The 24572-nt window shown below is 41.3% G+C and overlaps 2 protein-coding genes across 5 annotated transcripts in view; one reads left to right on the top strand and one right to left on the bottom strand.

The window, feature by feature from the left end:
* The window catches only part of ATF1 (activating transcription factor 1), a 54339-nt gene extending 51854 nt beyond the window's left edge, over window positions 1-2485 (top strand). For all 4 annotated transcript variants that reach the window (XM_075591656.1, XM_075591655.1, XM_075591658.1 and 1 more), the window contains exon 8: window positions 1242-2485. In XM_075591656.1, coding sequence (XP_075447771.1) covers window positions 1242-1386 — 145 coding nt within the window. In that variant the 3' untranslated portion in view covers window positions 1387-2485. The remainder of the gene's footprint in view (window positions 1-1241) is intronic.
* Window positions 2486-2500: 15 nt separating this feature from the next.
* The window catches only part of TMPRSS12 (transmembrane serine protease 12), a 72124-nt gene continuing 50052 nt past the window's right edge, over window positions 2501-24572 (bottom strand). Inside the window, exons 4-5 of the mRNA XM_075591654.1 lie at window positions 22551-22693; window positions 2501-3506 (exon numbers count right to left, since the gene is read on the bottom strand). Coding sequence (XP_075447769.1) covers window positions 3225-3506; window positions 22551-22693 — 425 coding nt within the window. The 3' untranslated portion in view covers window positions 2501-3224. The remainder of the gene's footprint in view (window positions 3507-22550; window positions 22694-24572) is intronic.

Below are 24572 nucleotides of genomic sequence, written 5' to 3'. Positions count from 1 at the left end.
TGTCAAGACTAACATCATTGTTTCCATATATTGACTGAGTGCATATGTCCCTTTGTTATTTTTGTACAGTACCTCATAAATACTGATCGCAGCAACCTCTCCAGTAGTCTGATCTATACTATTTAAGTGTTTGCCCTAATCCCTTCACATTGTTTCATAACACACACACACACACACACACACACACACACACACACACACACACACACACACACACACACACACACACACACACACACACACACACACACACACACACACACACACACACACACACACACACACACACACTACGTTCTATAGACACACAAACCCTCCTCCCCACGTACATTATATCTCTGATGTGCCCGTTCCCGTCATATTTTTTTCCTGGTAACACTGTATCTTTGCGTTCATTTAAAAATGGTGCACTATATGCAAGAAAAATGTGTAACTTTGTTGGGTTGTTAAAGTTGCCACCTTGCCTGTGGATTGTGTTTTTATTAATGTATGCTGACCTTCATAGTGCAAAAACCGAACAACCAGATCAGACAAATCAGCTCAGGGTGAAGGAAATAGCTGTGCTTGAATGGTTTGTCTCCAAGTTTAAGATTTAGGAGAAACTTTTTTAAAACAAGAAAGCCAAGAAGTTACACGCACAATGTTAGTATTTCCATGTGTTCTAATATTTCAGTTTAATTATGGATGATCTAGGAACAGGCCAGAAAAAAAGGAATCTGATACAGAATTGTACTTGCCTTTAATAAGCACACATTCACAAAATAATAGCCAGTTCAAACACATGCTGATTCTCTATAGTCTAGTGCGATCTGCTGACGATTCAATCAGACTATATAGAATCGGTCCCATATTCTTTGTCTATAAATAAACATGCACTATGAACTTTGTTACGTATGTGTATTTTGTCACTTTCAGCTTTTGGATACTCGTTTAGATTTAGTCAAGCTTATTATGATGGGTAGAAAGTGTCAAAATGCTGTACATTTTCTTTCTTTTTTTTTGTTGAGATTTACTCTATATACTAAATGATTAATGTCCATTATGTCTAAATAAGATAACCTGATGCAGCTATAGTCCCTCCTCGTAACCAACTGGCTGCAGAGAGCATACAAAGTTATTCGGACTACTAAATGTTTACAGAAAATAGCACAGTAGATTTTTTTTTTGCATTTACTAATTGGCCAAACAAAAGGATGTAACAGTATATAAAGTGTTTTTCCCCCCACCCCCATTATTTTTAGGGAAGCTGCCAGAGAATGTCGAAGAAAGAAGAAAGAATATGTTAAATGCTTGGAAAACAGAGTTGCTGTTCTTGAAAATCAAAACAAAACATTAATCGAAGAGCTAAAGACTTTGAAAGATCTGTACTGCCATAAAACAGTTTAAGCTGGATTTTTTTGTGAACTGTATACATTTTAGAGGGAGTTTTTTTTTTTTTTTTATACTGAATTTTCTAAAAAATGTAAGTGAAAGGTCACAGATGAAGCATTTTTTTTTTTTTTATCTTTCACAACCTTTTAAAAAGACATTTGAAAAAGACATTTGCTACTTTATAGTAACTCCATACAGAAGAATGTTACTTCTAGAACTGGAAGTCAAAAAAGCATCCAAAATAGTAATTGTACCTTTCAAAGTAACTTCTGAGTTATAAATTACAATTAAGAATGTCGCTAGGTGTAACTAGTAGTAACACAATCCTTGCATTACATTGGTAAGAACACAAATTAGAGAATTATTGTCACAAAGTAAAAAGTATTTGTATATGTAACAGTACGTTTTTATTTTCAGATTTTTATCATTTATTTTATGTACATATTTTGCTTCATTCTGTTTAGTCCCTATTTTGAGGTTAAGAAGATACTACTTTGCTAAAAGTATAACTTTTCAGTAAAATGTTTACTTATTCAGCAGGCAATCTTTTAATTTCTTTGTTTGCTGTGTAATTTTTTCAGCTATCCATTGGGTTTTGAGGGATATCTTTTGTCCAGTTTTATCCCAAAAGGCATCACTGGCACCTACTTTAATGGCCATGAAAAGCTCGTAATACATCCAATTTAAACCAAATGTTGGTTAGTGTGTAGAGCTGAACAAAAGTTGTGAAATGTGTTCATATTTTTTTGGCTACTGGGTGTGATTACATTTCTATAAATACATAATAAATTGTGTGATTATTTACATAATTAATGTGTACTGGTTTAATTGATTTTAGTCAAGGTGAGTATGAGACTTAAGAACCAATTGTTGGAAATCAATAAACTATTTAGGTGAAGAGAGTTGACAAGTTTAAAATGTTACGGTACTACTTAAAGTGGTAAGGGAGAGGATCCAAAATGGGCACAAGTGTAAAGATTAGTATTTATTCAAAGGTTTGTAAATCATGAGTTTGTCTAACCCTAACTTTGTTCTTTAAAGAAATGGTATAAATTGTTTTACATTATACTGTTCCTGATGTTATACAGTAAATAAGTGATTTGTATAAAAATAAGACCATGACGGGACATTTTGCTTTCAGAACACTTTATTTGTTACAAACCTTCCAGTCTATTATTCCCGAACACTGCTTTTTAATTGTGTATTAACAGATCATGAAGTCATATTTAAATATTCTGTTAATAAGGAACGAGTATTTACGGCAAAATGTGCTTTAGCAGTGTCAAAGGCATTGTATGTGGCCCAACTGCATTGTTTTGTTATACCCAAAGGATTCATTTACTTCCTTGTTTATGCTTTTGTGTAGATTTGTCGTACAAAAGTAATTTATGATTGGAAAATATAACATGCAGGTGATTCTAATACAGGTTTGTAGTTTTTCTTTGGTTAAAAATGAACTTTTATACAGTATAAAACAAGCACCTGTTAACATGTTTACATTTTCACTTCTCAAATTACAGTTCTAATAGTTGGAAGAGACGAGATCTTTAAAGCATCATGTACAAGACTTTATGTGAAGAAGTCTGTTCATGCAAAAAAGTTTTCACAACCTGGGGTGCATATGTTTTAATCATACTACACTAGTGGCGCACGGTCACAATTCTCTCAACCACATTTATGGAACAAATAGAAATTTGCAAGTTGGCAGATAAAGGAACATTTCCAGTCAAACAAACGGGTTCATAAATTAGGCAATCAAATGTGGTTAATGGAAAGTGGGAATTCACTGGAAAATCATACTTGCTGTAACAATACCTATAATATAGCATACTCATACAGTTGATAGTAGGATGTTAGATAATGCACATTATCCATGCCACAGTTGCTAAAAAGTTACCAAGTGAAATCCTTAAGTTATTGGATTTGCTCATATCCATCTTGCTCATTGTGTCCTTTTCTTCCATGTCTATAGCTTCTGTCATACGTGTCTCTATCCAGTTTCCATAATTTTCCACACGGGAATAGACTCCAGGTAAATGTGGTTGGGCGCAGCCAAATCCAAAGCTTGTTATGCCCAATTGGTAAAATCTGTCCTTTTCTGGAATATAGCACACAAAGGGTCCTCCACTATCTCCCTAAAGTAGTACATTAAAAAATATTTAGAACATTTTGCATTGCAAATCCATAGTAATCAAAAAATGGTGGTATGTTTTGATGCACCCTGCTGATTTTCATTTGATTAGACCTCCCACCCCAACCCCATTAAGTCTTAACACATTTTAGGTACGACCCATTTAATTACACAAAAATACTTTAAACTTTTGCTATGCAAAGTAAATTTGTATTCAAATTGTTTTGAGATGTAGATTTGCATAAACTATGGTTCACAGGTTCAAATCCTTGAAACTGCTGCTCTGATTTATGGTATCAAGGGAGGTAAAATGAGGAGGCACTTTAATGTAAGCTTTGAACATAAGTGCTTTATAACAGTAATTGAAGGGAGTCTTTTGATCTGCTACGGTTATACACAAATTATGCAGCCAACAAGTACCTTCATTCCCAAAATATGCACATGTAAGAGTATTGGAAAAACAAAAGCTAGACATATAGGTCCACACTAGAAGAAGCATGTAGAAACAAATCACATTATAGCCTCGGGCTAAAGGAAATATTTTGGAAATATCACAGCCTTTGACAGGAGCAAAGATTTTATTCGTGACAATGACCATGTCACTGCTGATGAGCAAATGGATGTTTTTTTTTTACTTTTCAAATCTGGCATAAAAATATTTCTGCAAATAGAAGAGTTAAGGGGAGGAACCACTGCTGAGCTCTTGGGAACCCCTTAGTTCTGGTTAGATTAAAGGGAAAAGCCAGGTATGCGGCTTTAATGAAGGATTGGTTGAAAACAAAAATTGGTTAATCAGGGATGGGTTTTTTTCTTTCCTTTTTGAAGACACAATTTTTCTCTGGGACAGGATTTGTAAAAACACTAATCACTTGATCTAATATCTATCTTTTAAAGACTGAATCCTAAAATTAGCAGATAAGTAGCTTTTTTTTCCTGTGTACTTTATTTTAAAACCATTATGATGTAGTCATTAACCAAGTAATAAATGGGTTGAACAAGAAGTAGCCAAGCATGCGTTTCATGGGACCCTTTGAAACAAATAGACTTGATTTTTAACAATCTCCATCTCTCCTTTCTTCCCTCACATGAACTCCTTTCTTCCCTGCACCCTCTGACACCACACAGCTATATCCCCTGCACTAAAAAAACACCACCACAAATCATCCTCACACATTGTCTTTCTATCCATGCTTCTGGGGATACCTCTCCCAATCCTGGTCCCTGATTTATTTCTACATGCTCTCATCCTCGCCTCGCCTGTCAACCCCTCGAACCTCAAACCCATCCCCTGCCACCCTCCCCTCTCCCTTTCTCTTGTGCCCTTTGGAATGCTCGCTCCTTTTCTAACAAGTTCCTCTCTGTGTACAATGGAACGAAATCAGGGGAGCGTCAGTACCTGGAAAAAATATATACAAACCACCATAGTGTATACTGCTATAAAACAAAACGTTATGGTAGGGCTCCAAGGAGCAACAAGGTGCTGGATTGGGTATATAGTCCAAAACAGCATATAATTAGGGAGAGCGATATCCCAAAAGAGAGACACAGAGTCAAGGATAAAAAGCCATATAAAATTTATCCGGAAATGGTAAAAGTCAAGGCTTACAAGATACCGGAGTATAACAGGCGTGGGTAACAGGTTAGAGATGGAACGCCGAGTCGCGACCTCGTGGACCTCCTGCACGTCTGTCTTCTCCGCCGGTATCTGTCCTGTACTGCAGACTGGATGCCGATACGTCACTTCTGGGTTTCACGGAACAGTTGGCGCCACCGGAACATCAGCTGGAGACTGCTTCCCTCAGGATATCACGTTGAGGGTTACGCTCTACGCGTTTCGCCGTATAGGGTGGACGCCTATACGGCGAAACGCGTAGAGCGTAACCCTCAACGTGATATCCTGAGGGAAGCAGTCTCCAGCTGATGTTCCGGTGGCGCCAACTGTTCCGTGAAACCCGGAAGTGACGTATCGGCATCCAGTCTGCAGTACAGGACAGATACCGGCGGAGAAGACAGACGTGCAGGAGGTCCACGAGGTCGCGACTCGGCGTTCCATCTCTAACCTGTTACCCACGCCTGTTATACTCCGGTATCTTGTAAGCCTTGACTTTTACCATTTCCGGATAAATTTTATATGGCTTTTTATCCTTGACTCTGTGTCTCTCTTTTGGGATATCGCTCTCCCTAATTATATGCTGTTTTGGACTATATACCCAATCCAGCACCTTGTTGCTCCTTGGAGCCCTACCATAACGTTTTGTTTTATAGCAGTATACACTATGGTGGTTTGTATATATTTTTTCCAGGTACTGACGCTCCCCTGATTTCGTTCCATTGTACTCTGAGTGTGGACCCTGAAACAGTCCTATAAGGGTTTGAGTGTTTTTACTTTTATTTTATTGCACGGTGAAGTTTATATAATTTTATCTTTATTTTATGTTTTCACTGTTATTTGCACATAGATATAGTGTTTGAGCGCCATCTAGTGTCTTTCATATGTAAGTTCCTCTCTGTGCATGACTTCTTTCTTTCTCACTCTCTGCTCCTATTTGCTATAACTGAGACCTGGCTCACTTAGTTTGACTCTGCTCTGGAAGCTGCCCTCTCTTATGGTGGCCTTTCTCCCACACGCCGCACCCTGATGGCAGGGGTGAAGACGTGGGGCTCCTGCTCTCTTCTCTCTGCCGTTACCGAACCCTTCCTATTCCTCCTTTCAGGCTCACACTGTTCAGATCTTCTCTCGTCTCCCTGTCCACGTGGTGGTCATCTATCGCCCACCTACCTCCAGTCATCCCCCTTCTGTCTTTCTCACTTTGAATCCTGGCTTTCTTTCTCTCCTCAGATTCCCCTGCTCTTCTTGCCGACTTCAACTGCCACATTGATGACCCCTCTCTTTCTCTTGGGCTTCCCGCTTTCTCTAACCTCTTCTTTTGGCCTTCAACAGTGGACTGCATATAGCACCCACAAGGATGGCCACTACCTAGACCTGGTTTTCACTAAAAACCTTTTCTCTCTCTGATTTCGCCATCTCCCCCTTTCCTCTCTCTGACCATCAACTCATCTCATTTTCTCTCTCTGACTTCTCCCCTTCTCCATATCCATCTACCCCTCCTTTCTGCAGAAACCTGCGCTCTATTCACTTACCTGACTGAGTCCACTTTACGCTCCTCCGTCTCCTCCCTAAGCCCTGCTACAGACCCTGACAACCTGGTCAGGAACTACAACTCTGCCTTATCCTCTTCTCTTGAGCTACATGCCCTGCTTTCACTCTGCCGTCCTCGCCTTTCTAACCCCAGACCCTGGCTAAAGTCCCACACGCGCATGCTGCTTTCCTCTACTCGTTCCTCTGAACGCCTCTGGAGGAAATCTACACTCGCAGACTTCACTACAAATGTATGCTGTCCTGTTTCAACTGTGCCCTCTCAGGCTAAACAAACTTACTTTACTTCACTAATCAACACGCACAAGTCTAACCCACACCGACTCTTCTCTGTCTTTGACTCCCTACTCAGACCACCCTCTGCTGCCTGTTCTTTCTCCATCTCACCTCAGGACTTTGCTGACTCTTAAGGAAAAGGTGGAATCCATATGTCAGAACATCCCCTCTGTTTCCTCCTCCCACCCGAAAAAATAGATGTTCCAGGGCACTATGGAATTTTCAAAATGAATTTATTCGATCAGCAAACACGTTTTAACCAACTGCATGGTTGGTTGAAACGTGTTTGCTGACTGAATAAATTCATTTAGAAAATTCCATAGTGCCCTGGAACATCTATTTTTTCATATAATTCTTGGATTTTTCTTAGGTATCCCCTGAACCAGGAGCACCGGTAACTGCAAGTATATTATTGTGGTTTTTTTTATGGTGTGCAGCATTATATCTCATATGCATTGTATCCTCCCATCCCACATTGCTTCCTAACTCTCCTCCTGCCTTCCTTGACCCTTTTTCGCTGTCTCGGAGGAGGATGTGTCACTGCTGATCTCTTCTCCTACCACCTGCCCTCTTGACCCCATTCCCTCCATCTCCTAAAACTTCTTGCTCCTTCTATAATCCCTATGCTCACACAGATTTTGAAAACTTCCCTCTACTATGGTACCTTTCCCTCCTCCTTCAAACATGCAAGTTATACCATTATTCAAAAACAGCAAGCTTGATTCTACCTGTCTCACTCCTGCCTTTTGCCTCCAAACTCCTTGAATGTCGTGTATTCTCTGGCTTGCTCCATTTTCTCAACACCTATTCTCTCCTTGCCCCTCTACAATCTGGCTTCCGCACTGCTCACTCGACAAACAGCCCACACTAAAATAACTAATGACCTCCATGCTGCCAAAAACAGAGGTCATTACAATCTGTTCATATTAGTCGACCTCAGCAGAATTTTACACCACCGTGGACCCCCCTCTATCCTGGATTGCCTACCTCTCCCATCGTACTTTCAGTGTCTTTCTTTTGCCAACACCTCCTCCTCTATCGATCTCTATGTGGGGATACCCCAGGGTTCTGTCCTGGGACCTCTTCTCTTTTCTATGTACCACTTTCTCTAGGTGACCTAGTCACATCTCTTGGGTTTAAATATCACCTCTATGCTGACGACACAAACTTACTTTTCAACCCCTGACCTTACACCTGCTGTACAGCCCAAAGCTGAATGTCTCTGGGCTATATCATCCTGGATGGCCCTCCGCCAACTTAAACTTAACATGGCAAAAACAGAGCTCCTCATATTTCCTCCCAAACCTGGCCCTACTACCTCCTTCCCCATTACTGTTGGAAGTACCATCATTCACCCAGTAGCCCAAGCACGCTGCCTAGTGGTCACACTCGACTCCTCACATTCTCCCCTCACATTCAAAACGTATCTAAAACCTGTCGCTTTTTCCTCCGCAATATTACAAAGATACGCACTTTCCTCTGTTGCTCAACTGCTAAAACTTTGACACAGGCCCTCATTCGCTCCCGTCTCGATTACTGTAACCTCATGCTGTCCGGCCTTCCCGCTTCTCACCTGTCTTCCCAACAATCTATCCTTAACGCTGCTGCCAGAATCACTACTCTTTCCTAAATTTGTTTGTGTCTCCCCTGCTGAAATCACTCTCCTGGCTTCCTATCAAATCTCGCATCTCACACTCAATTCTCCTCCTCACTTTTAGAGCTTTACATGCTTCTGCTCCCCTTACATCTCAGCCCTAATTTCTCACTATGCACCATCCCGACTCTTGCGTTCTGCTCAAGGATGTCTTCTCTCTACCCCCTTTGTATCTAAAGCCCTCTCCCACCTTAAACCTTTCTAACTGACTGCCCCACACCTCTGGAATGCATTTCCCCTCAATACCCGACTAGCACCCTCTCTATCCACCTTTAAGACCCAACTTAAGACACTTGCTTAAAGAAGCATATGAGTAGCACCACGGCTAATACTATACATGATACATAAAGCTTGGCCCCCTGCAGATGCACTTACCTGAATGCACTCCTACTGTCTTTGTATGTTCTCCCCACCAATTACATTGCAAACACTTCAGAGCAGGGACTCCTCTTCCACAATGTTACTTTTATGTCTGAAGCACTTATTCCCATGATCTGTTATTTGTAGTTATTTGTTATTTATGCGATTGTCACGTGTATTACTACTGTGAAGTGCTATGTACATTAATGGCGCTATATAAATAAAGACATCCATACAATAAATACATTTAAAAAAACAGACCAGTATTAGTATTTTAATAAATACCAAATATGAATTACATATTAGAATTGCATAGGACCCAGTGCAGGTAGTACCTCCCTATAATTTATTTATAAAATGTTTCACCAAGAAGTAATACATTGAGAGTTATGTCTCGTTTTCAAGTATGTCCTGGGCACAGAGTTATGATGACAAATACATGGTTACAAATACATAGTTACATTAAGTGAGCAAGGTTATACATTATATACAAGACATTCTATGCACAGTAAAAGATAATAAATTATTATAGGTGTATGCAACGTATAAGTAGCCCCCCGCCTGCAAGCAGTCTTTTTATGGCCTACCTGGCCGGTAGGTGTTTTTTTTGTTGCTTACCTGACTGCTTTCATACTTTTTTTGTGGAGTAAACAAAACAAAGAAAATAACCCCTCCAAAAAGCGCTAACCTACACTAAAAAATATTAACTGATATGTGCTAACAATAATGTGCTAAACAATATGTGTCATTCTAAACATCAAAGTGAGAACAAAATCTATAGCAAAAGCAGCTTGGTGACAATAATGACAGGCTATTCCAAACCTGGTAACAAAAGTGCACAAACAAATATAAAGTCCCCAGCGCTATAAGTCCAAGATACCGTGACCTTAAAGGAAGTCTCTGATCTTTCAAGATGGTAGTTGGGCTTGATAAAGATGTTTCAGATGGGACGGTGTCTTTGATGTAGATGAATACACCTTCTGAAATATAGATGACAGACACACCTGATTGCGCAGCGTATTTCTACAATCAGATCCCTATCTAAGATAATACAGAATCTTACTCACATAAGTTATGTCTGTATGTTCATTGGAGAGAATCTGTGGTGGCTCCCCTTCTCCTCTGTTCCTCTCACGAACCCCCGTGTGGAGACAGCTTACTGGGATCGATCACAGTCCTAGATGACGTCAGGGATAGATCCGTTGCGACACCCCCACCGACGTGAGATAAGATGGGCACAATATGGTGTAGTATGCAATTACTTTATTGGGCTAAAACACTTAAACAATGCTTTAAAATACACTCACATGGTGCAATGTGGATGATACTCCGCGCTAATGCCGTCCGCAGCTTGCAAATCCTTCCAGCACAGCGGGGAGGTTCACTGCACACAGACACGCTGTCGACTCGGCGTGTGACGTCAGTGATGCAGGAAACCCTCCTCGTGTCAGGACTACAGGTGCTGCGATGGCTCAAATCACTAGGCTCCTCCCTACGCGTTTCGTGACACGTGGTCACTTCGTCAGGATTTTTTTGTGGAGGTTGATTCCAGGGGACTGTTTCTTTCATACTTCTGCCTCTGATGTTGCACTTGGGCATGTAGCTATACAGGGGAATTTCTGAGACCATGGCTTCCCGCAAAGGCGCTGATATGCGCAGTGGTGCAATCTCCTCCCTCCTAAATATAATCTATATGATCTTTAACTGTGCATGCAATGTATTGTATATAATGTATACCCTGTTCACTTATTTAGCTATGTATTTGTAACCATGTATTATTTTTCATCTTAAAGCTGCAGTTCAAGCTAGCGTTTAAACCCCCCCCCCCCATTCAATATGTGCATCAATACAATCTGCACACTGACAAGTGATTAGCAAAGCTGCAGATTGATCCGTTCTCCTGTAATAGATCGCTTACTCTGGGTTATTTAATTCAATTTTTGCACAGCATTGTGGGCAATGTAGTCCTGAAATATGATTGACTGGGCAGTTACTAGATACAATTGCTGCACTGCTAGAGAGAGGGGAAGGGGAAGGGGCTGTCACTTTGGAAATGCTTTCTACATTAGAAACATTAAAAATGTCTTTAAAACATTTTATTTTTTTAAATGCTACAAGTATTTTTTCATGGTACAGAATTGATTTATAAAAAACAAAACAAAAACCCCATGCAGGATATTGCTTGAACTGCTGCTTTAACTCTCTGCCCAGGACATACTTGAAAACGAGAGGTAACTCAATGCATTACTGCCTGGTAAAACATTTTATAAATAAATAAACTGAGGCAACTTTTAATGTTCCCCATTCTGCCCCGCTTGTGAGTTGAGCTGTGGAAAGTGAGCGAGCATGATGGACTTCATGTCTGGGTGCTGCCTTTTTTTTAGTTGGAGAGAAGATACTGCTTCTCTGCAGTTCCCCTCAGTTTTGCGCAGTCTTTTCAGTATGGAGTCGGACTGCAACGAGGTCTGTAAGCAAAGCTTTTGTCAGTATGCTTTTCCCCCTCTCTTTTTAAGAAAGTAGATTCCCCCCAAGGCATTTTTTTTCCTCTTACACATGAACATGTAATAAGTGAGTAAAAATGTTTATTACAGAACTCCTATTTTCAATATTTTTTGTTCTGGGCTTCTGATTTAATAAAATAATTTTTTTTTAACCAATTAATCAGCCAGAAGAGGTTACCTTTTTAAGTTGCAGGAAAGCCTTGCATCAGAGGAAAAGAATTGCACAGAAATGCTAAATGTGCAATTTTTGAAAAGGCTACTATGATGGAAAAAAAAGCTTTGAGGGGCGTGTACTGGAGTTCTAACACAAGAACCATCAGAATAGATATCAACCTTTTAACATGGATGAAAGACACTAAAACAGCCTGCAAACAGAAATGCAGAAGTAATCTCATAAGAGATCAAGGTCTTAAACCAGCCTGAACAAAAGAACATTGTCTTCCGATAACTGATCAGTAAGTATTATCAGAGTTTTCATCTTCGGAAGGGATCTGAGGAGGAGGTACAAGCTGGCTGCTCTACCTTTTGATCCAGTTTTTGTAGACAGCTTTGTTAATGCTGTAAAAAAGCTAGAGATTGAGGAAGAATTTAGAGTCGAAAATGGGCTGTTTTAGAGGTGCTCGGACTAAAATTTACCAAGATCACGGATGGAGTGTGTTTGGTAAATAGTATATTGCAGGAGGAGCAACCTACAAGCCAGCAGTACCAATAGCCTCAGTTTCCAGGGCCAAGAGGATCTGGCTGGCCAATATTGAGGAGACTCTTGATAAGAGTAAAAAGATCTGCCATTCTTGGTGCCTTAGCCTGCGTCCATGGTCGGGCAGACTGTGCGGATGCTGACCGATCAAACTGCCCAAGGCAGTGATCGCTTCCATGCGGCGTGTGGGGGCACGCGTTGCGCAAGAAATCAGTTCAAACTGATTTCTTGGCGCAACAGGCCGGACACGTGAGCGGTTCGCCCAATGAGAGCGAACCAGCTCCGTGATGTCACTGGCACACCCCCAGATGGCGCGCGTACCATGGCCAGGGAAAGCACCCGCTCCGCACGGGAGAACTTATTATGTCCGCAGCCTTAGCCGCAAGTGGAGATCAAACTAGTGACAGAGTTTGTAGTGGGAGCCTTGTTCAACATAGTACACCTTGTAGCAAAATCTATGGCTCTGTAGTCGTTAGAAGAGCATTGTGGCTGTGTCCTTGGTTGGCAGATGCAATGTCCTAGAAAAACCTGGGTAATCTTTCCTTTGGTGATTTTTTTTTATTTGTATAAAGGCTAGAAGATATTGCAAATATATCTAGTGAAAGATCCTCTTAGGAGTACTGCATGAGATGATTTGTAGGGCCCGCATTACAGCCAGATTTGGTGCAGTTGAGAATCAAGATCTTATCACCCTGGCAGGGCTTATAGTAGGTGTCCAGCATGGAGAAGTGGATAAGGCAATCTATCGAGAGGAAGTAGAGCAACCTTTAGAGTTAAATTTGCCTGATCTAAGGAGAGCTCTGCAGTCTCCAGATTCAAGGCTGCGTGAGCTCCTTGAATCCAAAAGTGGGTTCTTCAAATGTTATAATGTTACCATCTGAAATTTAAAGCATTCTCAAAAGAAAATGTTTTTCTGTGTCTCAAAATGGGCAAGACAAGAGGAATGAAGAATGGCGATGAGGCAGATATACGACCTCAAATGAAGTGATTATGGATAAGTAACAAACAAAAATTAGACAGCACTCACACGGGTAGACGTATGGATTAATTGGTGCAGCGTGGAACAAAAAGGAACCCTATAGATACACAACAATGTTCCCAGCACTCATAAAAGACACATGAAAAAATGGGTGTAAGCCAAAAGAATTTAATGAAGAACCTAACACATACCCTAATGGGATAAAGGTAAATCTTATCAATATACGTGAGGGAAGGATGGAGAAACCAGGGAAAAAGGGGGAAGGGAAATCACAAAGGGGAAGGTAGGGGTGGGGGGCAACATTTTGGAGTTAAGACCCCTTCTTCAGGCCCATTACCAAAGGGCAATAAGTGTCCAATGGTACATCCCTTGTACCCTGTAAAAACTCCTTAAATAAAATTAAGCAAAGTTAATCCAGGTGAAAGTCAATATTGGTGAGCAGAAATTAGTCCAGCACGTCAAGGAGAAAGTGCATATAAATAAGTTCTATATAGGCATAAATTGCACAGATCCCTACAGCTCCTGAGCTGATGCACACTAAGCTAGGTGGAACCAGAGTATATATCACAGGCAAAGACTGCTAACAGTCTGAATATCAACTTAAAGAAAGTGATTCCACTGACCAACTAAGTCCAAAGTACAGCCAGGATGTCTGTAAAGATCCATCGGGCAGCACTCCTCCTGTTCACTTTCTCCGTGGGGGGTGCTGGGATGCTGAACAGGTGATAACCAGAAGCATTCTCAAATACTTCGAGTGTAACGTCATAATTTAGCTCACACCCCTTGACCCTGCTGATAGGCTGAGAAGCAGGTAGTATCTCCAATTAGTCCGCACGCAACTGCAATGCGTGAATAGTATGAAGCGTCGGCGCATAGTGCTTCAGGATCTTGGTGTCTAGGTTTCCATGGAAACCCGAATAACCCTTGATCGCGTGCACCGAGATCAGGAGCCATAGACAGTATAAGGCATTGACATACAGTTTCCCCATTGTAGTGTAGGTTGTCATGAGGACCCAAATTCATTCTGATAGCATGCACCCATGATCAGGAGCCATAAACTCTTTCCAAACGGTGGGTATAGACCATATGTTGGGAGACAAGAGAGTCAAAGATTTCATAGTAGATGGAAAAAAAAGTCAAAGATTTGCAACTGCAATGCATGAATATAAACCTGCATAATGTGTATTAGAGATATATGCAAGTCTATGTGATGTCTAATTAACAAACATGCTGACCCCAAAATAACATGCATCTAATCTACAGATAGACCGAACCATACTTAAAAGGATGGCAGAGAATATGCATATAGGTGGTAGGGTAGAGGTGAGGGAGACACAGGTGTCACAAAAACGATCACAGCACACCATGATATACGGCAGAACCGATATGGGTCACACACTTCAGTGAAAAGGGCAACATAGTCAGATAGGGCGGGCAGGTCTGTGGAAAGATGTACAGGGTATGGTTAATGAGAACAACCGGACCAAGGCGTCGGGACATAACCCTATTATTGACGGAGCAGACGCCCAGAGCTAGTCATGGTAGAGAACTATTGGAAATAACATCTTAAGCCTAGATCTTTATTCATACACTCTGGGGTCATAGTACCCAAACGCTGTATCCACGGAGTCTCCTTCTGTAGTAGTAACCTGTTGATGTTACCACCCAGTCTGCTCTTAATGACGCCATCAATGACCTGGAACCGTACCTGACTAGAATTGTGACCGGCTTGTGTGAAGTGGTGTGTGTAAGGAATCTGCTCCTGGGTTTGGCTGGAACTCATCCTTGATGAGCTGTGGAGTTTCCAGGCGAACCCTCCCCAGCTGCAAGTATGTACACTCACTTGTCTCCTGTGTCTTGCAGCCAATCTCAGTCTCTGCACCTCCGCTCCGCATCTCAATTCCAGTCATGCATTTCTCCTATTTAAACCCTGCTCTTTCACTTCCTCATTACTGGACATAGACTTTGCAATTCTTGCTGCAACTATCTGTGCTTGCCACAGACTTCTCTGTTTGGCCTGACTTGGCCTCCTTGTGCCTTAGTCTCCTGCTCCCCAGGCCTTCTTGCACAGTAGCCCCGGCGCTGCTTACCTTGTTCCTGGCAGATTTCGCCTTGGCTACGCTGGTTTCCCCAGTGTTTCCTGTGGTGTGTCTGCACCCCTGGTTCCTGCGGCCTTTGCCCTTCTCTGTTCCCTCCTTCCAGAAGCCCTGCTATGCTGAAGCGTCTTCACTGAACTTTTCCTGCTTTCCCGTGCTGAAGTGCTGGATTCCCAGCACTGTGGTTTCTGGTTCCTGCCTCCTCCAAGTGGAGATTGTTGCTGTGTTGAAGTCCCTGTGCTGAAGCTTCGTGTTCCTGTGACTCCTGTATTTACCCCATCGCGCTGCAGCACCTACGCTGAAGCGTCTTCGCTGAAGTTTTCCTGTTGTTGAATTTTGCTACTTACCTCGACCTTTGATCCTGTGCCGCCTGTCCTGACCCCGGCTTGCCTACAGACTACGTTGCCTTCTCCTATCCTGACCTTGGCTACGCACGACTACGGACTACGCAACCCGGACCCGGCTTCGTGGTCTAAGGTCGGTGTTTACACATCCCCACCACAGCCCCGCAGTACGGCCCTGGTTTGTGGCGAGCACGTTTGTTACAGTGTGTTACTGGAGTGTCCTGGTCACATCTACGGATAGCTGCCTTGTGCTGGCGGATCTTGTCCTTTACACATTGTCATCTCCCCCACATACCCCAACCCACACGGGCATTTGATAAGGATATAAAACATTTTTTATAGACGGGTATAAAAACCGTTGATCTTAATGTGCCCCGAACGTTGGTGAGAAAATTACTCCCTGCATACTATCGCATTGGCCACAGCTGCAGCTGCAGCAATGATAACAGCCTTTCTTAGGGGTACCCAGAAAAGTTTGGAACTACGTTGTGCCACCAAACCAGCCTGTCTTAAGTTTTTACCAAGTTTATAGGAAAATAATGTTTTATGGGTGAGTGTGGGTGCTAAGAGGGGATCTGTCCATAGCAGAGGCCAGTGTCTTAAAATAATGTTTTAATGTGTCCACTAAGGGTACTGTATATCGAAAGAAAGGGAGGAGTATTCTCGCTCAGATCTAACCTGAGGCCCTTTCTGAAGAAGTGTGGATCTCGTTCGTGCCTCAGCCCTGTTGAATTGATCACAGAGAAATGAGTTAGGATACCCTCTCAACCTGAATTTTTCATGCATATTGTCCAGGCTCACGGACACCGTATCTGGAATACTGATTATCCTCTTTGCTCTTAAAAATTGGCTATGGGGTAGTCCCTTAATAGTACCTGGTGGATGGAAACTACTATAGTGGAGCAAATTATTCCTATCTGTATCTTTAACAAAGATATCTGACTCCAATTTGTGATTGACTATTCTATTTGTGGTATCCAGAAAATTAATTGCATTATTGCTTATGACCGATGTAGAGCCAATTGCCCTATGTGCACAATCAATATCTCTGATGAACCTATTGAGTTACTCACCTGTACCAGTCCAGATCATAAAGATATCGTCTAAGTATCGGACCCACATACGCCCAACCGCCATGAACAATGGATGACTGAAGACAAACTTATCCTCAAAACTATTCATAAAGATGTTGGCGTATGTGGGTGCGACATTGGAACCCATAGCCGTGCCCTGGATTTGGATGTAAAATGTGTCTTCAAACAAAGAAATTTTCATGCAAGATGATACTGAGTAACTTTATTACAAACATTCGTTCCTTTGAAGTAAATAACTTGTTATTGTCCAATGTGGTTTTCACAGCTTCAATCCCATCACTGTGCGGAATTGAATTGTATAAGCTGTTGACGTCAAGCGTCACTAAGGTAACATCCGCAGTCAATCTAGGGACTTGTTCAATCTTTCTAAGAAAGTTGGATGTATCCTGGATGTATGACCTCTAATTCACAACCAAAGGACGGAGTAATTTATCTAGGATTACAGCTATGGGTTGGAATAAGGATTCTGTCCCAGTGACTATAGGGCGCCCCGGTGGTTTAGACAGATTTTTGTGTATCTTCGGCAAAGTGTAAAGTACCGGCATGATGGGATCTTTTTTGATAAGGATCTCCTTCTATCTTTTGGAGATTACACCTTCCTCATGGGCCATATTAATGACCCGTAGAATTTTACTGGCCACATCTGACGTAGGATTATGAGGATTTATCCTATAGTTGGATGAGACCGCAAATTGACTAAGAATCTAATCCCTGTAATCTGTCCTATTCATAACTATGATCGCACCACCCTTTTCAGCTGGTTTAATGATACTAGTATCCCTTTCAAGCTGCTGAATCGCTAATTTTTCATTCTTAGAAACGTTGGACTGTTTATACGGTAAGGAGTGTGTTTTAAGTGTACTCATGTCATTCTGAACCAATGAGATAAAAGCTTCAATCGTATGGTTCATTGGAGGATTGAACCGACTCTTGGGTTTACAGTTCCCTGTTAAAAGATGAAAGGGGGTGTCTTCCTCGATGTCTAAAATCAGGCTTAGGTGATTCAGATGTATGTTTGGAAAAGAAACCTTTCAACCAGAGATTCCTAAAGAATTGTGCTAAATCTACTTCCAATTCCAGATGGTATGTGGTAGGGACAAAGGAAAGACCCTTGCTGAGGATGTGATGTTCCTCCTCAGAAAGGGTCTTGTTCGAAATATTTATCATCAAAGCACGTCGGAGTGGGTCTGCATTCCTCTCCGGGCCGGTTCTTGCGTGGTGGTGTTTTTGACCCGCCGGTGGGTTTTCCACGTCTGCCCCTTGGTGATCGCTGTTCTAAAAAATGAGATGTTGTCCCTGCAGAGGAATCGCTCTTGGTTGAGTCCACAATGTCCTCTAGCGGCTACGATTTCGTTTATGGCTTCTGTTGTCTCCATCTTCTTACTTCTCCACGAGACTCTTTTGACTGCCAATTGTAAACTTGACCCGTTAAATAGTCACGTGCATCACTCAGAAACTTGCTTCTCTTTCTTGTTTCAATCTCTAGAGACAGATGTAAGTCTTTCGTCTAACTCCTTCTTGAGAGTATTGAGATCATGTGGCAGTAAAGTGGTTTTAAGTGCGTTTTGTAATTTATTCCCCTGTTTTGGGTCTCAATCAGGTTTTTTTGAATAAACTCAATTGTTAAGATTATGAGATCCTGGGAACACTTATTCAGTATTCCCTCCCATTTTTCACAATACTCATTTTGATCTGCATACAAGGTCGGTCCCAGGTTGCAACGTAAACCCCTCAGGATGTGCTTAAAGCGGAAATATTACGCCAATGTCGTAGGATGTAATTCAAGATTTACTTTGTGCTTTAATATTTTTTCTAAGTCTTTAGGGATATCGGAAGAGTGATCTTCTGACAAAAAGTCTCTCTTACCTGTACACAGGGTTGCGATGCGAGTAGCATCTATATCAGGTGTTCTCATTAACCATACCCTGTACATCTCTTTCCACAGACCTGCCCATCCTATCTGACTATGTTGCCCTTTTGTAAAACATACAGGACACCTGCAAGCTCATATTGAACCCCCAAAATAACCACAACATATATATAAGCATATAGGTGTCACAGAGGAGTGCTACTGAGCATGGCGATATATATTTAAAACCAGAGACAGAACATGAAACACAGACAGAGCTCCGTGTACATCCAGTGAAACCTATACACGGTACAGTGCCTAAATATATATGTATAGATATCTATTAAATAAAATGGTCTTTTAGTTTAACATTTTGGCCAAAGTGTTGTAAGCCCCTGAGCCACTACACGGCAGACCACATCTCAAGGGTCCCTAACACTAATATAAATTCTTAATAACCTGTGCATTACCAAGAAGAATGATTAATCTTGTTCAGCTGGTCTTAGCTGATTGGAGGGTGGCTCTTCCTATCTTGTTGAAGCTCACCCCCTCCCACATTTAAATGGTTAAAAGCTCACTCCATAGCATCTCGCACTCTCGGGAACTTGCCTGCTTGCAGAATGATTGTGACAAATCTAATACAGAGTGCTTTTCCTGGTAATGTACAGGTTAATAAAAGCTTCAATCAGACTTAGAACTATGCAACTAATTTTGACAGATTTATTATAAATCATTCTTCCTGGTAATGCACAGGTTATTAAGAATTTATATTAGTGTTAGGGAACTTGAGATGTGGTCTGCCGTGTAGTGGCTCAGGGGCTTACAACACTTTGGCCAAAATGTTAAACTAAAAGACCATTTTATTTAATAGATATCTATACATATATATTTAGGCACTGTACCGTGTATAAGTTTCACTGGATGTGCACTGAGCTCTGTCTGTGTTTCATGTTCTGTCTCTGGTTTTAAATATGTTGCCCTTTTCACTGAAGTGTGTGACCCATACCGGTTCTGCTGTATATCATGGTGTGCTGTGATCGGTTCTGTGACACCTGTGTCTCCCTCACCTCTACCCTACACCTGTAAGCATATTCTCTGCCATCCTTTTAAGTATGGTTCGGGCTATCTGTAGATTAGATGCATGTTATTTTGGGGTCAGCATGTTTGTTAGACATCACACTGACTTGCAGATATCTCTGTTACACACTATGCAGGTTTATATTCATGCATTCCTATGTAGTCTTTAACACTGTTGTCTTTTGTCTCCCCACATATGGTCTATACCCTCAGTTTGGAACAAGTTTATGGCTCCTGATCATGGGTGCACGCTATCAGGATGAATTCAGGTCCCCATGACAACCTTGACGCTGAGACTACAATGGGGACACTGTATGCCGATGCCTTCTATGGCTCCTGATCTCGGGTGCACGCGATCAAGGGTGATTCGGGTTTCCATGGAAACCTAGACGCTGGAGCACTATGCGCCGACGCTTCATACTATTCACGCATTGCAGTTGCGTTCGGACTAATTGGAGATACTTCCGGTTTCTCAGCCTATCAGCAGGGTCAAGGGGTGTGAGCTAAATTATGACGTCACACTCGAAGTATTTGAGAATGCTTCTGGGATCACCTGTTCAGCATTCCAGCACTCCCCACGGAGAGATTGAACAGGAGGAGCGCCGCCTGACGGACCTTTACAGACATCCTGACTGGACTTTAAACTTAACTGGTCGGTGGAATCACATTCTTTAAGTTGATATCCAGACTGTTACAAGTATTTGCCTGTAATATATACTCTGGTTCCACCTAGCTTAGTGTGCTTCAGCTCAGGAGCTGTAGGGATCTGTGCAATTTATACCTATAGAGAACTTGTTTATATGCACTTTCTCCTTGAGGTGCTGCACTGATTTCTGCTCACCAATATTGACTTTCACCTGGATTTACCCATTTTTTCACCTGGATCAACTTCGCTTAATTTTATATAGGGAGTTTTTACAGGGTACAAGGGAAGTACCATTGGACACTTATTGCCCTTTGGGAACGGACCTGAGGAAGGGGTCTTAATCCTGAAACGTTGCCCCCCTTCCCCTCCATCATCTTTGTTTGCATCCCCCCTCCCCACCCTTGCCTTTGTGTTTTCCCTTCCTACCCCCACCCCCCTTTTCCCTGTTTTCTCCCTCATTCCCTCGTATAATGATAGATTTACCTTTATCCCATTGGGGTATGTGTTAGGTTCTTCATTAAATTCTTTTGGCTTACACCCATTTTTTCATGTGTCTTTTATGAGTGCTGGGAACATTGTTTTGTATCAAACTAAGTGATTGTGGATGTTAGAAAAAGCACAAAGATGGCACATCATCTATTCAAAAATAGTTAGTAAAAAAAATAAATCACAACGGGCTTCAGACCAGTTCTAGATTTAAAGTTTGTGAATACCTTCTTAAGAAAGAACTGACGGAACAAGTGACCCAGATGGGGCGATTGGATCAGTAAGATAAACCTATTTAACAGCACTCAAACACATGGTATAGGTGTGAAGTATATCATAAGGTTAGAGCTAAAACATCCATCCTATATGATGATAATTCTAAAAAAATCCTTTAATGGTACAAAATATAAAACACAACTATCAGTTACTTCCCCTTGACAAAGTGCCTATGCGAAACAGCCGTCGGGGCTGCTGTTATATACCCAATGGGCACCTACGTGTTACTATATACACGTTTTCCATGACAGACTGAGCCTTTCCGTTTTTCACTTATGGGCACTGCATAGGGAGCATGTGTAGGAGCTTCTTTGAGAGACCATCCGTCACGCAAGTATTGTACTTTGCTAATGTTCATATATGGATCTCTTTTTCTGGCTATTTATTCAGGAATATCACACTAGCATTACCTTTGTTTTTGTGTGCCTAGTGTGCAAGGGTGGGGAGGAGGGATGCAAACAAAGATGATACAGGGGAAGGGGGGCAACGTTTCAGGATTAAGACCCCTTCCTCGGGTCCGTTCCCAAATAGCAATAAGTGTCCAATGGTACTTCCCTTGTACCCTGTAAAAACTCCCTATATAAAATTAAGCGAAGTTGATCCAGGTGAAAAAATGGGTAAATCCAGGTGAAAGTCAATATTGGTGAGCAGAAATCAGTGCAGCACCTCAAGGAGAAAGTGCATATAAACAAGTTCTCTATATGTATAAATTGCACAGATTCCTACAGCTCCTGAGCTGAAGCACACTAAGCTAGGTGGAACCAGAGTATATATTACAGGCAAATACTTGTAACAGTCTGGATATCAACTTAAAGAATGTGATTCCACAGACCAGTTAAGTTCAAAGTCCAGTCAGGATGTCTGTAAAGGTCCGTCAGGCGGCGCTCCTCCTATTCAATCTCTCTGTGGGGGGTGCTGGGATGCTGAACAGGTGATCCCAGAAGCATTCTCAAATACTTTGTGTGACGTCATAATTTAGCTCACACCCCTCGACCCTGCTGATAGGCTGAGAAGCCGGAAGTATCTGTATACCTCGTCTTGTCTTTTCGTTTCTATAGATTTCTGCTGGAATTGGTTTTTCCATCTGAGAGCAGCCTTGGACCCCTCGACTTTCTATCTGTCCCTAATTGAACTTTTCAGGACTCATATAAGGGTTGGACTATTGCACATGTTTTGTTCATTTTGAACATTGTTTATATGTATTTACACGCTTTCATGTATTTTTTAGAGTGTGTTCTTTTAATTTGCTTTTTTTAGCCCCTTTTTTCACCAATATGAAATAATTTTTTCAGCACAGGCACATTTTTTAGATTAATTTTCTTGTACAATTTATATGCATATCCACATATATTTAAACACACATTTTTTAATATTATACTGTTTCACAAGTGGCGCTACTTAATTTATTTTTTCTGTATACATATATACACACACACACACACACACACACACACACACACACACACACACACACACACACACACACACACACACACACACACACACACACACACACACACCAAATTCTAAAAAATATAATATAGCCGTTTCTTTACCTGACATGAATCAATTCCTCCACTCTCGTATCCGGCACAAATCATATTGTCATTAATGGCACCTTCATACCCTTCAGGCATGTTGCATACTGAAGTGGAAATAATATTTATTTCTGCTTCTTGCAAAATAACAGACATAGGACCTGCAATCAAAATAGAAAGAAACACTGAAAAGCTTTTTCTGATAATAAACTAGATATTACATTTTAAAAAAAGATACCACATACAAGGCAATCTCCACAATAGAAATAGATTGCTCGTGATGGGGGGCATTTTGAAAATGTGCTTCCACCATTGCACTTTGAGCATGCACACGCAGATTGTGGTCGGCCCCATAGAGGGCAGTCGCTTTGTTTGCGCCACGCTCACTGTCGTGGCCTTGGGGTCTGATTCCAAAGCAGTGTAATCTGCCTTCTTGGAACATATATAAGACCCTTAGAGAGCAATGTTTAATCACTGATGTAAGGACTGAACTGATTAATATGCAGCATACCCAAATGGCATTTAAGGGTTTAAACACTGCTCTCGTGCCATCGTTTGTTATAAAATATGCTGAAATAGAAAATAGTATTTTATTAGTCTACTTTGTATTGTAGGGGTTACAAAGCAAGATAGTTTTCTCCCTGTTGAATAAACATCTTAAGCCCTTGATATTTGAATAAGGTTTATTGTATGATGCATTAGAACAGTGTTTTCATTTACCTTTTTTTGGTTAAGGAGTCCCATAATTATACTGTGAAATTCTGAGGAACCCCAACCCTCTCTGATAGCGTGACTGGAGATCAAATGCATTGTAAATTCTTTTGTATTTGGTCCAATTTTCAAATGACCTGAACATTTCAGGGAAACCTTTAGGGATGCCTGGGGAACCCAAGGGTTGCTAAGAACCCCTATTGAAAACACTGCATTAGAACAAATGCAGGGTTGATGTTTTCTGATAACAATATAATGCATTACATACTACAATTCAGACGGTGTTTTCTTGATCTTTGTCTTGTTTTTCTAAGATCCTTGCTTTTGTTACTAAAATCCTAAAAGGGATGGAGTCTCTAAAGGATCTAGAAAAGGACATGAGAGCGAGCTGCAGGAAACACTATTGGGTCTGGAAAGAATTACATTTATTATAGTAGTCATGTTTACTACATATGGACTGTATTTGTATGTATCCTTTTTTATTAAACAACAAATGTCATAATTTTATCTGAAATTATGCCCCTCACCCCAAGTTATCTTAACACCTGAATTACTTGTTAAACCTTTACTTAAAGGAGCAATATCTGCTTTAAAAAAAATGTATTTGTTTATACAGGATTAAAGCAGTGGGTCTCCACCAGCTGAACCCCCATTAATTTCCGCTCAAGGGACCACCTGCTTCCAGAGATGCTTATCTCCAAAGAGGGTGCTGGCAGCTCTCTGCAGTTTAAAGCTCTCGCGTCACGTGGGCCAATAGGAAGCCATAATGGGTGATAAACCGTCTTCCTATTGGCCGGCAGGCGTTTTGAAAAGCGGCCATAATGGGCACCCTGGATGCGAGCCAGAGCGCTTACCGGCACCCACTTTGGGAGTAAGTATCCCCGGAAGCAGGGGGTCCCCGGAGATTAAATTAATTGGGTTCTGCTCTGGGGACCTCCTGCTTCAATCCAGTGTAAAAAAAATGAAAATAAAATGGCTTGAATTGCCACTTTAACCAAATGATTTCCTGCTAATTGTTCCTTTTGTGATGTAGAATATGAACACTAGCAGCTCCATAGCAACAACTGGAAAATACTTTCTTGTACAAAATTATTTTCAAAATGCACAAGTGTTTTCCAAAGCTTTTCATGGACTGTTAAGATTTTAGTTGGCTTAAGAGTGTGACAACTTTTGATTTTTAAAGTGGTGTTTAGGTAATATTCTCTTTCTTTCTTACATAGCACTAGCAATGAACAAAGTGCTGTTCTTTGAAGTTTGCAGGCACAATGAGTCCCTGCCCTGAAGAGGTTACAATCTACTTTTGAGCCTGTGGCACAGGGATGTACAGTG

The sequence above is a fragment of the Ascaphus truei genome, chromosome 3 (assembly GCF_040206685.1).
Source record: "Ascaphus truei isolate aAscTru1 chromosome 3, aAscTru1.hap1, whole genome shotgun sequence".
Lineage (NCBI taxonomy): Eukaryota > Metazoa > Chordata > Amphibia > Anura > Ascaphidae > Ascaphus > Ascaphus truei.
The sequence above is the reverse complement of the archived record's forward strand: the minus strand, read 5'-3'. Positions and strand labels throughout refer to the sequence as shown.